General features: G+C 47.9%; 1 protein-coding gene across 5 annotated transcripts in view; it reads left to right on the forward strand.

Moving 5' to 3' along the window:
• Window positions 1–16,896, forward strand: part of ARFGEF3 (ARFGEF family member 3) — a 366,510-nt gene that overhangs the window by 180,274 nt on the left and 169,340 nt on the right. For 4 of the 5 annotated variants that reach the window (XM_063917418.1, XM_063917419.1, XM_063917421.1 and 1 more), the window contains one exon: window positions 13,757–14,081. The exons of the other annotated variant lie outside the window; for it this stretch is intronic. In XM_063917418.1, coding sequence (XP_063773488.1) covers window positions 13,757–14,081 — 325 coding nt within the window. The remainder of the gene's footprint in view (window positions 1–13,756; window positions 14,082–16,896) is intronic. 5 annotated transcript variants of the gene reach the window in all.

Genomic DNA, 16,896 nt, shown 5'->3' on the forward strand with positions numbered 1-16,896 from the left:
CCAGTGCAGTATTATTGCTTGTCATAACGTCTGCATTGTACAAACTGTGACTATATGTGTGTGCATTGGTCTGCTGGGTGACTTCCATTTCGTGTCTCTCACTCAGCTTGCTATCCCTATATTCTATAACCTGAGGGGGCTAGGTGCGTCAGGTTTATTATAATATAGGATATTCACAAGATATACTTTCATTGTATTTTTCTCTGTGTTTTTAGTCACCATATCTCTCCAGAATCCCTGTTTGTGCTGACTACACTGTGCAGGGGTTTGGGTCAGGTATTACACTAGGAGTAGTGCTGAAGTCGCAGATACCTTTGAGGTAAATATAGCATCTGAGGGCTCTGGTTCTGGGGGTTGCTTGCCCCCCAGTGGGACGGTTGCAACGGGGGTCCAGAATGACCCGCCATGGGCAACCTTCTCCACACTACTGAATACGGTAGTTACTAAACTAACGCCCCCTATGGGACCTCCTATGCTGGTCCAACCGTATATGGTCCCCGCGGTTAATCCGCCGTGGGCAGATAACTTGTCCGCTCAGAAAGAAATTGAACCAGTCGCTGACTACTAATAAGTCTGACACTCGCTCGCCTAAGACCAAAGGGTCCTCTAAGCGGGCCATTACTTCCTCACAATCCACTGCTGTCACTGACACCTCGTCTGATGAGGACGGCGTTTACACTGACCCCACATATTCTGATACTGATAATACTGATGGGGATCACAGTTCACAAGTGGATGTTCCTGATCTATTGGAGGCTATAAAGTTGATTATGCAGATTACGGATGATCCCGAGCCATCCGTTCCTCCTAAGAAACCAGATAGATTCAAGCATCAGAGGGTGGTTAAACAAGTTTTACCTCATTCTAATCACCTGGTTGATATACGTCAGGAATCCTGGGAAAATCCAGGTAAGAAGTTTGTGCCTCACAAAAAGCTGCTTGCTCGCTATCCCCTCGCTCCAGAGCTGTCTAAAAATTGGGAGACACCCCCTCCAGTGGACTCGCATGTGGCAAGGATGGTGGTTTCCTCAGCTCCTCCTGTCACTACCGTCACGCCTCTAAAAGAGCCTACGGATAAACGTGTGGAGGTTTGTCTGAAAGCGATTTACACCCTCACGGGTGCTGCGCAAAATCCCACTATTGCAGTGCCATGGGCTGCAGAAGCTATTGAAGCGTGGGCACAGGAGTTGGAAGCTGAAATCTAGTCTGACCATGCTAGACAATGCTTGTCATATATTGTCACAGCTTCTCACTATATTAAAGAGGCGGCTTCTGATGCCGGTGTTCTGGCAGCCAAGGCTTCTACTACATCAGTCCTGGCTCGCTGGATATTGTGGCTGAGATCCTGGTATGTGGATCTGGATTCTAGAAAAACCCTGGAGGTACTCCCTTTTAAGGGAGATATCCTGTTCGGCGAGGACTTAAATAAGATAGTGGCTGATTTGGCTACTGCCAAAACAGCCTGTCTGCCAAGTACTGCTCCTTCTGTGGGGAAGGCTAAAAGTACTTCCTTTCGTCCCTTTCATCCTTCAGGTAAAGCAAAAGGTCAGGCGTACCACAAACAGGCCCGCACTTCCAAACCTGGTAAGCCAAAGCCCAAAAGAGCCTGGGCTGCCCATCAGCCAGCTTCCAAGATTGATAAGCCTGCCGCATGATGGGGCGGGCCTCCCCCTGGGGGACCCCAGGGTGGGGGGCCGGCTTCTATGGTATACCCAGGAATGGTTGAAGACCACTTCAGATGCCTGGGTACGGGAAGTCGTCACTCGAGGTTACGCCATAGCCTTCAAAAACCGTCTCCCTCATCGATTTTGCCTGACAGACGTCCCTTCGGACCAGACAAAGGCAAAGACTCCTCATTCGGTGGTACAGACCCTCCTGGACACAGGAGTGGTAGTACAGGTGCCTCTTGCTCAGAGAGGCCAGGGGTACTATTGTCCGCTGTTTCTAGTCCCGAAACCGAATGGGTCCTCACGGCCCTTTCTCAACCTCAAGGTATTGAACAAGTTTGTGAGAATCTCCAAGTTCCGTATGGAAACCCTTCGCTCTATCGTTCTGGCCTTGGAACCTGGGGATTATATGGTCTCCCTGGATATACAGGATGCTTACCTGTATATTCCTATAGCAGTGTCGCATCAGCAATACCTGAGGTTTGCTGTTGGCAACCTCCATTACCAGTTTCGGGCGTTACCTTTTGGATTAACCACGGCTCCGCGAGTCTTCACCAAAGTTATGGCGGTGATGACGGTGGTACTCCGCCGTCAAGGGGTCAGGATCCTACCGTATTTGGACGACTTGTTGATACTGGCAAATTCCCCAGTTCTCCTACGTCACCTAGATCTGACTGTCCGGTTTCTGCAAGCCCACGGGTGGCTCATCAACTGGAAGAAATCCTCCCTGGTCCCTGCTCAGAGCATGGTGCACCTGGGAGCGCTGTTGGACACTCACAACCAGTGGTTGTTCTTGTCTCAGGAGAAAGTCCTGAAGCTTCAGGACAGGATTCGTTGCTTCCTCTCTCGTCCGCAAGTGTCGATACATTCGGCGATGCATGTGCTGGGCCTCATGGTGTCAGCATTCGACATGGTGGAGTATGCTCAATTCCATTCTCTCCCCCTCCAGAGGCTGATTCTGGCCAAGTGGGACAGCCTGCCTCACCGGATCAGGTCTCAAATGATCTCATTGACTCCGGAGGTCCGTCTGTCCCGGTATTGGTGGATCCAGGACCAACGATTGTGCAGGGGCCGTCCCTTCTGGATATCCAACTGGGTCCTGTTGACGACGGATGCCAGTCTAAGGGGTTGGGGCGCGGTATTGGAGCAACACTTCCTTCAGGGTCGGTGGACCAAGGAGTAGTCTCTCCTCCTGATCAACTTTCTGGGATTGCTGGCGGTCTTCAACTCATTGAACTTGACCCAGCATTTAATTCAGAACCGTTCTGTTCAAGTACAGTTGGACAACGCCACCACAGTGGCTTACATAAATCATCAAGGCGGCACTCAAAGCCGCTTGGCAATGAAGGAAGTCTCACAGATTCTTCAATGGGCGGAACGCCATCTACCGACCATATCGGCGATATTCATTCCGGGAGTCCTGAATTGGGAAGCAGACTTTCTCAGTCATCAGGACGTACACGCCGGAGAGTTGGGCCTCCATCCAGAAGTGTTTCAACTCCTAGTGGAAAGGTGGGGTCTTCCAGACGTGGATCTGATGGCGTCTCGACACAATCACAAGGTTCCGGTCTTCGGAGCAAGGACAAGGGATCCTCAAGCAGCATTCGTGGATGCGCTGGCGGTGCCGTGGAAGTTTCGGCTGTTGTACGTGTTCCCTCCAGTGTCACTCCTGCCCAGGGTAATTCGGAAGTTCAAGCAGGAAGGAGGAATCCTGCTTCTCATAGCTCCAGCGTGGCCCAGACGGCACTGGTTCTCAGACCTTCAGGGCCTCTCGTCAGAGCGTCCAATTCTACTTCCACAACGCCCAGACCTCCTCGTTCAGGGACCCTATGTCTACCAGGACCTGGCCCTGCTGTCTTTGACGGCATGGCTCTTGAAGCTTCCGTCTTGAGGGCTAAAGGGTTTTCTGAGGCGGTCATTCAAACTATGTTGCGGGCCCGGAAACCAACTTCTGCTCGGATTTACCATAGGGTCTGGCATTTTTACTTTGTTTGGTGCGCATCTAACAATTATGATGCTTCCAAGTTTAGTACAGCCAAACTTTTGGCTTTTCTTCAGCAGGGCCTAGACTTAGGCCTGCGTCTGGCCTCCCTCAAGGTTCATATTTCTGCCTTGTCGGTGTGGTTTCAGAGAAAAATTGCGACCTTACCTGATGTGCATACGTTCACTCAGGGTGTTTTGCGGATTCAACCTCCTTACGTCCCGCCTGTGGCTCCTTGGGACTTGTCGGTGGTCTGGAGGCGTTGCAAGAGTCTCTGTTTGAACCTCTTGGTTCAGCTGATCTTAAGTGGCTTTCCCTTAAGGTGGTGTTCCTGCTGGCTATTGCCTCCGCTAGAAGAGTGTCAGATTTGGGTGCCTTGTCTTGTAGTTCCCCATATCTGATATTTCACCGTGACTGGGCGGTTCTTAGGACTCGTCCCGGATATTTACCTAATGTGGTTTCTTCGGTCCACCTTAATCAGGAGATTGTGGTTCCGGCACTTGTCTCTCCTGACTTGTCTCCCAAAGAGCGGTCTTTGGATGTGGTACGGGCTCTCCGTATCTATGTGAAGAGAACTGCTTCTATTAGGAAATCTGATTCTCTCTTTGTTCTGTTTTGGTTTTCACAAACGTGGCTGGCCTGCTCACAAGCAGACTGTGGCCAGATGGATTAGAATGGTGATTGCACATGCTTATGTGAGGGCTGGTCTGTCGGCTCCTGCTCACATTACGGCCCATTCTACTCGGTCTGTTGGACCTTCTTGGGCGGCCCGCCGTGGTGCGACTCTTGAACAATTGTGCAAGGCGGCTACGTGGTCCTCAGTGAACACGTTCATAAGGTTCTATGCCTTCGATACTGCCGCGTCCCAGGATTCTTCCTTTGGACACCGGGTTCTTGTGCCCGCTACAGTGCGTCCCCTCCCATCAAGAACTGCTTTAGGACATCCTCAATGTCTATCCTTGTGGAGCCCAGTGTACCCCGCAGCAGAAAACGAGACTTATGGAAAGAACTTACCGTTGTTAAATCTTTCTGCGAGGTACACTGGGCTCCACAAGGCACCCACCCTGACGCACTTAGCTTCTTTGGGTTGGTATGGCATTAGATGCTGACACTTCTCCTGTCGTGAGAGTGTGGTGTATGTGGCTACTAACTTTTGTCGTCTCTTTTCCTGCTACTGCATTGGGCTGGTTAACTAAAAACTGAGGTCCTGTGCAGGTAGGCGGGGTTATAGAGGAGGCGGCGCTATGCATCTTGGGAACAGTCAAAGCTTTTGGGCCTGTTGGTGCCTCGGATCCTCGGATCAAGATCCCACTCTACACCCTAATGTCTATCCTTGTGGAGCCCAGTGTACCTCGCAGAAAGAGATTTAACAACGGTAAGTTCTTACCATAAATCTCGTTTTAGGACAGAATTGGAAACATTGTAGGAAGACTAGCAATGTATGTGGAAAAACAGCATAAATTCTACTTTAATACAAAATATTGAAGAAAAAACTGAGGCCCTTTGGGTGACCATTAAAACGGGGGACAAGGACATAATTTTCATTGGGGTGAGATACAGACCACCAGGCCAGGCAGAGAAACTGGGTAGGTACCTGTTGCAGGACATTACTAGAATGGCTTTAAAAGTTGAGGTCATAATCATGGAAGACTTTAATTTGCCCTATGATTGTTGCAAGTTACACTAGAAGTGGTGGCTTTATAAATTCCTTGCAGTGTGCCTCCCTCAAACAGTTGGTAAGGGAGCCCATTCGCAAAGTTGCTATTTTAGACTGATACTTAGAGTGACAAAATATCAGATGTAAATGTGGGTGTAAAAAAAAAAAGGTGTTAGATTTTAGGGAAGCCGACTTTGCAGAGAGGGGGAAATGTGTTTAGTGATTCATTGGCAGATTGAAGTAATGGGCCCTACACACTGGTCGATTACACTGAAAGATATGAATGATCTTGTTCATTAAAGAACGAGATATCTTTCATATCTTTAAGTGTGTATGCACCAACGATGAACGATGCGCAGCCCTGCGCTGATTCATCATTGGTTCTGGCTCGTTCATGCATGCAAATATTGACAATATCGTCCATATTAGCATGCAGGGCTATGGGGCCAGGTGACGGGGGGGGAGTGAAGAAACTTCACTCCCCCTTCACCTCCCCCCCGCCGCCGGGTCATCTGTAGGCCCTATCGTCCGTCGGGCACCTCGGCCAGTGTGTAGGGCCCTTAACTTAAAAGGAATGCAGGAGAGGAGGGAAAAAAATAAAAAGTGCGCTATTAAAGGCAACAGACTTTTGTAGCAAATGTGGTACGAAAAGTACCAGGAAAAGGAAGCCAGGGTGGTTTACGAAAGAAGTAGGAACTAGTATGAAAGCAAAAATTAGGGCCTTTAGGAAATAAGAACAGACTCATAATAATGAGGACAAAGAGATATATCTTGCCAGAAGGAAGGAGGCTAAGAAGGTAATCTGACGTGCAAAGGCAAAAGCTGAGGAGAAAATGGCCCAGTCAGTAGGTAAAAGTATATAAGCGAAAGGAAAAATTTAAATAAAAAGGAATACAATAGCTGGAGACAGAGTCTGATCAAGGCAATAGCAGAGTATCTAAATCAGAGCTGGCCAAACCAGTCCTCGAGATCTGCCAACAGTTCACATTTTCCAGACCACCTAGCTGGTGCACAGGTGTAGTCATTACTAATTAAGATGTGCTGCATTCATTCCTGACAATTCTACAGATCTCCAGAAGGCCTGGAAAACATGAACTGTTGGTAGATCTCCAGGACCGGTTTGGTCAGCCCTGATTTAAATAATAACTTTTGCTCATTATTCACTTCAGAAGGAGAGGGGAATGGGCCGCTGTTAAGTTGCAAAGGCATTCATAAAAATGAGGTACATTTTCAGAGGCAAAAGTCCTAACAGAACTGTCAAAACTGAAAGTGGAGAAATCATTGCGGCCATATGGGATACATCCAAGGATACTAAAAGAGCTTAAAAGGCTGCTTGTAACACCAGTAACAGAATTATTCAACCAGTCACTGGTTGCAGGATAGAAAACAGAGTTGTAGTAAATGGAGTGCATTCACAGGAGGGAAAGTCTACCAGCTAAGTACCCCAAGGATCCGTACTTAGGACAGTGCATTTTAATATCTATGTTGGTGACATTGCAAATGGTATTGACAGGAAATTATGCTTTTTCTCTAACGTCCTAGTGGATGCTGGGGACTCCGTAAGGACCATGGGGAATAGACGGGCTCCGCAAGAGACATGGGCACTTTAAGAAAGAATTTAGATTCTGGTGTGCTCTGGCTCCTCATTCTATGTCCCTCCTCCAGTTTGAGACTGTGCCCGGACGAGCTGGGTGCTGTTCAGTGAGCTCTCCTGAGCTTGCTGTGAGAAAGTATTTTGTTAGGTTTTTTATTTTCAGGGCGCTCTCCTGGCAACAGACTCCCTGCATCGTGGGACAGAGGGGAGAGAAGCAGCCCTACTCTCTGAAGCTAGGTCCTGCTTCTTAGGCTACTGGACACCATTAGCTCCAGAGGGATCGTACACAGGATCTCACCCTCGTCGTCCGATCCCAGAGCCGCGCCGCCGTCCCCCTCGCAGAGCCGGAAGACAGAAGCCGGGTGAGTATGAGAAGCAAGAAGACTTCGAAATAGGCGGCAGAAGACTCCGTTCTTCACTGAGGTAACGCACAGCACTGCAGCTGTGCGCCATTGCTCCCACACACCTCACATATTCCGGTCACTGTGAGGGTGCAGGGCGCATGGGGGGGGGGGGGGGGGAGCGCGCTCTGGGCAGCATATGGACCTCTTTTGGCAAAAGTACACATATATACAGTTGGGCACTGTATATATGTATGAGTCCCCGCCAAGAAAATATATTTAAGCGGGACAGAAGCCTGCCGTCGAGGGGGCGGGGCTTCTTCCTCAGCACTCACCTGCACCATTTTTACTCCACAGCTCCGCTGAGAGGAAGCTCCCCAGGCTCTCCCCTGCAGATACACGGTAGAAGAGGGTAAAAAGAGAGGAGGGGGGGGGGGGGGGGCACATAATTAGGCGCAAAAATCAATATAAACAGCAGCTACTGGGTTAACATTAAGCTACTGTGTTATTCCTGGGTTTATAGCGCTGGGGTGTGTGCTGGCATACTCTCTCTCTGTCTCTCCAAAGGGCCTTGTGGGGGAATTGTCTTCAGATGAGCATTCCCTGAGTGTGTGGTGTGTCGGTACGTGTGTGTCGACATGTCTGAGGTAAAAGACTCCCCTAAGGAGGAGATGGAGCAAATGTGTGTGTGAGTGGTGTCTCCGTCGACAACGCCGACACCTGTTTGGATATGTGAAATTAAGTGCTAAGGTAAATTTATTGCACAAAAGATTAGAGAACAGACAGGGAATCTACCCATGTCTGTCCCTATGTCGCAGAGACCTTCAGAGTCTCTCAATGATCACTATCCAAAATAATAGACACTGATATCGACACGGAGTCTGACACCAGTGTCGACTACGATAATGCAAAGTTACAGCCAAAATGGCAGGAAAGTATTCAAAATATGATTATTGTAATAAAAAATGTTTTGCATATCACTGATGACTCATCTGTCCCTGACACAAGGGTACACATGTTTAAGGGGAAGAAAGCTGAGGTAAATTTCCCTCCTCTCATGAAGAAAAAGAGCGGGAATCTCCAGACAGGAGACTGCAGTTTCCCACAAAGAATTCTCAGGGAGTATCCTTTCCCTACTAGGGCCAGGATACCATGGGAATCTTCCCCTAGGGTGTCACGTTTGCCCAAAAGGTAGCGCTGACTTAACAGCTATCCTCAGGGATCCTGCAGATAGCATGCAGTAAAAGTACTTTGAAGTCCATTTACACACATTCTGGTACACTACTCAGACCGGCGATTGTGTCGGCATGGGTTTATAGCGCTGTAGCAGCGTGGACAGATACCTTATCAGCAGAGATTGATACCCTAGTATGTGTATATAGATATATATATATATATATATATATATATATAGATATATATATATATATATATATATATATATATATATATAAAAAAGATGCGGTCTTAGATATATATATAAAACATGCCCAAAGAGACATTAGTCTACTGGGTTCTAGAGTCAACGCTATGTCGATTTCTGCTTGACGTGTCCTGTGGAACATGCAATGGACAGGCGATGCCGACTTAAGAGGCATATAGAAGGTTTACCTTACAAGGCTGAGGATTATGTGGAGAAGGGATCTCGGACCTGGTCTCCACAGCTATGGCTGGTAATTCTGATCTTTTGCCTTATATTCCCGCACAGCCTAGGAAAGCACGACATTATCAAATGCAGTCCTTTCGATCACAAAGAAACAAGAAAGTCCGAGGTGCGTCCTTTCTTTCCAGAGGCAGGGGCAGAGGAAAGAAGCTGCACAACACAGCTAGTTCCCAGAAACAGAAGTCCTCCCCGGCCTCTACAAAATCCACCGCATGTCGCTGGGGCTCCACAGGCGGAGCTAGGCCCGTGGGGGCACGCCTTCGAAATTTCAGGCACAAGTGGGTTCACTCCCTGTTGGATCCCTGGGCAATAGATATTGTGTTTCAGGGATACAAGCTGGACTTCGAGGAGATGCCCCCTCACCGACGGCCCTGCCGGCTTCCCCCCACGAGAGGGAAATAGTGTTAACTGCAATTCACAAATTGTTTCTTCAACAGGTGGTGGTCAAGGTTCCCCTCCTTCAACAAGGAGGGGGTTATTATTCGACCATGTTGTAGTCCCGAAACCGGACGGTTCGGTCAGACCCATATTGAATTTAAAATCCCTGAACATATACCTGAAAAGGTTCAAGTTCAAGATGGAATCGCTGAGAGCGGTCGTCGCAAGCCTGGAAGGGGGGGATTTTATGGTGTCTCTGGACATAAAGGATGCATACCGTCATGTCCCCATTTATCCACCTCATCAGGCGTACCTCAGATTTGTGGTACAGGTTGAGTATCCCATATCCATATATTCCGAAATACAGAATATTCCGAAATACGGACTTTTTTGAGTGAGAGTGAGATAGTGAAACCTTTGTTTTTTGATGGCTCAATGTACACAAACTTTGTTTAATACACAAAGTTATTAATAATATTGTATTAAATGACCTTCAGGCTGTGTATATAAGGTGTATATGAAACATAAATTAATTGTGTGTATGTACACACACTTTGTTTAATGCACAAAGTTATAAAAAATATTGGCTAAAATTACCTTCAGGCTGTTTGTATAAGGTGTATATGATACATAAATGCATTCTGTGCTTAGATTTAGGTCCCATCACCATGATATCTCATTATGGTATCTAATTATTCCAAAATACGGAAAAATCCGATATCCAAAATACCTCTGGTCCCAAGCATTTTGGATAAGGGATACTCGACCTGTACAGGATTGTCATTACCAATTTCAGACGTTGCCGTTTGGTCTCTCCACGGCACCGAGAATATTTACCAAGGTAATGGCGGAAATGATGGTACTCCTGCGGAAGCAAGGGGTCGCAATTATCCCATACTTGGACGATCTCCTCATAAAAGCGGGATCAAGAGAGCAGTTGCTGATCAGCGTAGCACTTTCTCTGGAAGTGTAACGGCAACACGGCTGGATTCTAAATATTCCAAAGTCGCAGTTGGTTCTTACGGCTCGTCTGCCTTTCCTAGGCATGATTCTAGACACAGACCAGAAAAGGGTTTATCTCCCGATAGAGAGAGCTCAGGAGCTCATGACACTGGTCAGGAACCTATTAAAACCAAAACAGGTGTCAGTGCATCACTGCACTCGAGTCCTGGGAAGGATGGTGGCATCATACGAGGCCAATCCCTTCGGCAGGTTCCATGCGAGGACCTTTCAATGGGACTTACTGGACAAGTGGTCCGGATCACATCTTCAGATGCATCGGTTAATCACCCTATCCCCCAGGGCCAGGCTGTCTCTCCTGTGGTGGCTGCAGAGTGCTCACCTTCTCGAGGGCCACAGATTTGGCATTCAGGACTGGGTCCTGGTGACCACGGATGCAAGCCTCCGAGGGTGGGGAGCAGTCACACAGGGAAGAAATTTCCAAGGTCTGTGGTCAAGTCAGGAGACTTGCCTTCACATCAACATCCTGGAACTAAGGGCCGTATACAACGCCCTACGTCAAGCGGAGACCCTGCTTCGCGACCAACCGGTTCTGATTCAGTCAGACACCATCACCGCAGTGGGTCATGTAAACCGACAAGGCGGCACAAGGAGCAGGGAAGCGATGGCGGAAGCCGCCAGAATTCTTCGCTGTGCGGAAAATCACGTAAGCGCACTGTCAGCAGTGTTCATCCCGGGACACGACCTCCACCCGGGAGAGTGGGGATTTCATCAGGAAGTCTTCGCACAGACTGCATGTCGGTGGGAACTGCCACAGGTGGACATGATGGCATCCCGCCTCAATAAAAAACTACAGAGGTATTGCGCCAGGTCAAGAGACCCTCAGGCGATAGCTGTAGACGCCCTGGTGACACCGTGGGTGTTCCAGTCGGTCTATGTATTTCCTCCTCTTCCTCTCATACCCAAGGTGCTGAGAATAATAAGAAAAAGAGGAGTGAGAACGATACTCATTGTTCCAGATTGTCCACGAAGGACTTGTTATCCAGATCTGCAAGAAATGCTCACAGAGGAACCGTGGCCTCTTCCTCTAAGACAGGACTGGTTGCAACAGGGGCCCTGTCTGTTCCAAGACTTACCGCGGCTGCGTTTGACGGCATGGCGGTTGAACGCCGGATCCTAGTGGAGAAAGGCATTCCGGAGGAGGTCATTCCTATGCTGATAAAGGCTAGGAAGGACGTGACAGCTCAACATTATCACCGTATATGGCGAAAATATGTTGCTTGGTGTGAGGCCAGGAATGCCCCTACGGAGGAATTCCAGCTGGGCCGTTTCCTTCACTTCCTACAGTCAGGAGTGAATTTGGGCCTAAAATTGGGTTCCATAAAGGTCCAGATTTCGGCCCTATCCATTTTTTTTCAATAGGAGTTGACTTCTCTACCTGACGTTCAGACGTTTGTAAAGGGAGTGCTGCATATTCAGCCCCCTTTTGTGCCTCCAGTGGCACCTTGGGATCTTAACGTGGTGTTGAGTTTCCTGAAATCCCACTGGTTTGAACCACTCAAAACGGTGGAGTTGAAATATCTCACGTGGAAGGTGGTCATGCTATTAGCCTTGGCTTCGGCTAGGCGTATGTCAGAGTTGGCGGCTTTGTCACATAAAAGCCCCTATCTGGTTTTCCATGCGGATAGAGCAGAATTGCGGACCCGTCCACAATTTTTGCCGAAAGTGGTTTCATCCTTTCATATAAACCAACCTATTGTGGTGCCTGTGGCTATTACTGATTTGGAGGATTCCGAGTTGCTTGATGTAGTCAGGGCTTTGAAGGTTTATGTAGCCAGAACGGCTAGGGTCAGGAAAACGGAGTCTTTGTTTATCCTGTATGCTTCCATCAAGCTTGGTGCTCCTGCTTCAAAGCAAACTATTGCTCGCTGGATCTGTAACACGATTCAGCAGGCTCATTCTGCAGCTGGATTGCCGCTGCCAAAATCAGTTAAGGCCCATTCCACTAGGAAGGTAGGCTCTTCTTGGGCGGCTGCCCGAGGGGTCTCGGCATTACAGCTTTGCCGAGCGGCTACTTGGTCAGGTTCAAACACTTTTGCAAAGTTCTACAAGTTTGATACCCTGGCTGAGGAGGATCTTGTGTTTCCTCAATCGGTGCTGCAGAGTCATCCGCACTCTCCCGCCCGTTTGGGAGCTTTGGTATAATCCCCATGGTCCTTACGGAGTCCCCAGCATCCACTAGGACGTTAGAGAAAATAAGATTTTACTTACCGGTAAATCTATTTCTCGTAGTCCGTAGTGGATGCTGGGCGCCCGTCCCAAGTGCGGACGACTTCTGCAATGCTTGTATATAGTTATTGCTTCAATAAGGGTTATGTTATGGTTGCATCAGGGTTGGACCTGTTGCTCTGTTGTTGTTCATACTGTTGACTGGGTATGTTTATCTCAAGTTATATGGTGTGATTGGTGTGGCTGGTATGAATCTTGCCCTGGATTACCAAAATCCTTTCCTTGTACTGTCAGCTCTTCCGGGCACAGTTTCTCTAACTGAGGTCTGGAGGAGGGACATAGAGGGAGGAGCCAGAGCACACCAGAATCTAATTTCTTTCTTAAAGTGCCCATGTCTCCTGCGGAGCCCGTCTATTCCCCATGGTCCTTACGGAGTCCCCAGCATCCACTACGGACTACGAGAAATAGATTTACCGGTAAGTAAAATCTTATTTTTTGCAGATGATGCAAATATATTCAACAGGGTAGACACACCAGGAGGGGTAAAACAAATGATTGATGATCTAGATGGACTAGAGGAATGGCCAAGAACATGGCAAGTACAGTTTAATGCCAAGAATGCAAATTCATATACTTGGGTCACAAAAACCCAAAGGCTACATATAGTATCAAGGGCTCTGTAATGGAAGCTAAAGAAAAGGAAGGGGATCTAGGAGTCACCATTTTGGATGACTTGAAGGCAGGTAAGCAATGTAACTAAGCAATGAGGATGGCAAGTCAGATGCTTGGTTGTAGAGTGAGGGGAATCCGTACCAGGAAAAAATAAGTAATGATTCCACTGTATAGGTTACTGGTATGGCCTCACAGGAATACTGCGTTCACCTCTGGAGGCCATATCTCCAGAAGGGTATAAATACATTAGAGACTATACAAAGAAGGGTAACTAAAATGGTGCACGGCCTACATCACAAAACTTACCTGGAAAGACTAAATTATCTTTAAATGTATAGTTTGGAGCAGAGAAAGGAAAGGGGGGACTTGATAGAACTTTCAACTATATTAAGGGTTTTAACAACGTACAAGAAGGAGACATTCTTCTAAAGAAGAGGAGTATTAGAACACGGGGACATGCACTGAGACTGGAAGGAGGTAGGTTCAGGGAAAATTTGAGAAAAAATAACTTCACAGAAAGGGTATTGTTCCATCTTTTTTTACTTTTTTTTCTTTTCATTTACATTTCAGTGTATATGTTGGAAAGATTGCTTATTATAGGCATTTCTTTGCAGGAAGCAGCTATGTCCAGCTCTTGTAGTCATCCTTGGAAATCCAATCCATGACAAAACCATAACCTCTGCTCATAGTAACTCCTGTGCTGACTCTGATTGTCACTCAGCTGGAGTAGCAGATCAGGGACGGGGATCGGCATGTTCTTCTACAGCACCGGCTCTCAGTGGCCCAGTTGCCAGGACCATCTATTATATTGCAGCAGAGTTGGTTAGACTCATGGGCTCTGTTGAGTCTATGAGACCAGTCCTGCAGAGTCTCTATCACCGTATTCTACTGTACGCACCCCCACAGAATCGTGTAGAAGCCATCAAAATCATGAAAGAGGTTAGTACAATTCAGGATCACTCCTGTCCATTTCATCACACCCATTATGCTTCTTAATTAAGTGTATCTTGCACTTCTGATTTTTAAGCATTTCAAGCTTTCTCTTTCAAATGATTAATTAATGTTTATAGAAGATGAATCACAGTAATCTGCCTAATTTATTCTTATCCTAAACTCTTGTATTGTTCTCTAAGAGACAAATGAATGGGTTGCTGAAGGTTAAACTTGTTCATCTGTGTTTATAGAACACTGGGAATGTGCATGAATGTATTGTTCACATTATAAAATTAATACAATGCAGCTGCTTATATACAGTATTCCACTGTCTTGTGTAATTCCAGCATCTTTGTAGGACTATACAGCACTGATGAGCAACTGAATGTACTTTATGTGCTGTGTGTGCCACTTATACTCCTTTCACACCGCAAACCCGGGTCCGACCCGGTATTTTGAACCCGGGTCGGACAGGGGTCAGACCCTTTCACACTACACTTTCAACCCAGGTTATTGCAGGGTTGGCTCCTTTTAACTCAACCCAGGTCAGCAATTAAAACACCATGGATGTCATTTTAACTGGACTTTTTTTGGCTCAGAAAGATGAGGTGTCAGAAGGGGACAAAAGGAGAGGGTGCGTACAGCTCACAGCATTGCAGGAATCATGGCTGACAGAGCTATGTTTTTATACACAAGTGCAACTTTAACCCCTTCAGTGGCGAGTTCTCAATTTAAAAATACACCCTGGGGGTTTGTTTTTAAATTGGCTTGGGAGTGGTGGGGAAGGTGTAGGGTGGGCGAGTGACAGGGTGAGGTTATCGTCTGGTGATTGCCTGGGGACCCTACCTGCGGGGATTGCCAGCCCCAGCGCTGATTTGCAGCCACCTTGTGGCGCCCGGGAATCAGCATAAGCTATTATACAGCTAATCCCACCCCGGCTAATAGGAGTCCTGAGAGCAGGCTTAACTCCATAATGGAGCATGCTGCACTGATGTCACCAGGGAGTTAGCAGGTAGTATGCACGGAAATCTTCCGGGAAGGGGTTAACTGTTCCAGTAACATACCTCCCAAGTGTCCCAATTTAGGTGGGACAGTCCTGTTTTTTTGGAACTGTCCCGATGTCCCACCTGCGGGCCGCAGTGTCCCGCTGTGGGGGGGTAGCTGGGAGGCTCCTATCACTGCTGCTCTGCTTAGCAGAGCAGCGGTGAATAGACGCTGTGCGCATGCACACAGCGTCAATTTCACAGGTGACAGAGGTGGCATGCCAGCAGCTTAGAAAGTGCTGGACATGCCCGCTCAGTGATGGAACAAGGAGGTGTGACTTGTGATCACAGTCCTGCCCCCTTTCATATAGCCCATGCCCCCTTTCCGGGCACATACGTGTTTAGCACGCGCCAAGGTCCCTCTTTGTACTTTTATTAAGTTGGGAGGTATGCAACAAGCTGCCTAGCAATCTCTGCCTCACCCCTAATTCTTACTAGCTCTAATTCTTAATGCTCTCTGTTCTCTCCTGTGTAGCAGGGCTCAGGCTGCTGACTTCATCAAGGCACACAAAGAACAGCCAATCAGCACTTTTATACCCCTTTCACACTGCCAATGCCGGATCCCACCCGGGAATTGGAAATGGGTCCTTCCCGAGCGGGATCCGGCATTGGCTGCTGCTGCAGGCTTTCCCGACCTGGCAATATGATGGGCGGGTTGCCATAGCAGCGGGGGGTGGAGGCAGGGGCGGAGGTGGAGGCGGCGCTGGGAGATGAGCTCATCTCCGCGCCGCCTCTCCCTATCTAGTAAACGGGTGAGCCCGTTTACGCAGCCACTGACCCGGTATTCAACCCAGGTATAACACTGCTTTATACCCGGGTTGAATTGCCGGGTCAGGCGACCCGGGATTTCGGCTATGCCCCTTTCACACCGCGCGCCGACCCGTGTCAACCCGGCAATATGCTGGGTCGATACCGGGTTATTTGTGCGGTGTGAAAGGGGTATTACATGAATGCAGGGTTGAATAACCCAGGTTGGCACTTTAGAGTGCACATTGACCCGGATCCAACCCATGTATAACACTGCTTTTACACCGGGTTCAAATGCAGGGTTACTCGACACGGGATATTCAAAAGTGGTGCTTTTACACTGCACCTCGACCCGGGTCGAGCTGGCTCAACCTGGCAATAACCCAGGATATATTTGCGGTGTGAAAGGGGTATTAATCCTCCCTGTTGTAATAAGCAGCACAACATTTCATAAGAAACCCTCTTCCCACAAATCCACCCACACACAGTCAGAACCCAATAAGCGCTCACATGTAATCTAACATGGCTAAGTAGATCTCACCAAGAGATTTCAGTGGGCCAATTCCCATTGACATCCTTGAACTTGACCCCCTTAATGCATAATGGTATGTTTACATTTTGACTTTACTGAGCTAGGCGGCATGGGCTTATTGGACAGTTTCATTCACTTTATGTCCTTAATTGCTGCAAAACCTCTATGCAGTCACAGCAGGTGGGTCCTCTTACAGCCTTATTTGCAGAGGATAGCAGCAGACTTTGAACTCAAGAAGTCCTGGATTTTGGAACAGGCTGGAGTCGTTCTAATGTAGACCGAGTACAATAATAGGGTGACATGCGATTGTATCTTATCCCCGGCTTTCTTAAGAAAGCAAAGTATAAGTCCATTCAGGAGTAACAAAATGGGGGGGACAGTGGGTTGTTGCCCACAACGGCTTTAAACTGAACCTGTTACTTATGCATAAAACAATTCTGTATAGAAAGGAAAGTATTTCTGCATGCTACCAAAAGGAACTTTGTGGTTACATGCTAAA

Source organism: Pseudophryne corroboree, chromosome 4, assembly GCF_028390025.1.
Source record: "Pseudophryne corroboree isolate aPseCor3 chromosome 4, aPseCor3.hap2, whole genome shotgun sequence".
In the NCBI taxonomy this organism is placed as follows: domain Eukaryota; kingdom Metazoa; phylum Chordata; class Amphibia; order Anura; family Myobatrachidae; genus Pseudophryne; species Pseudophryne corroboree.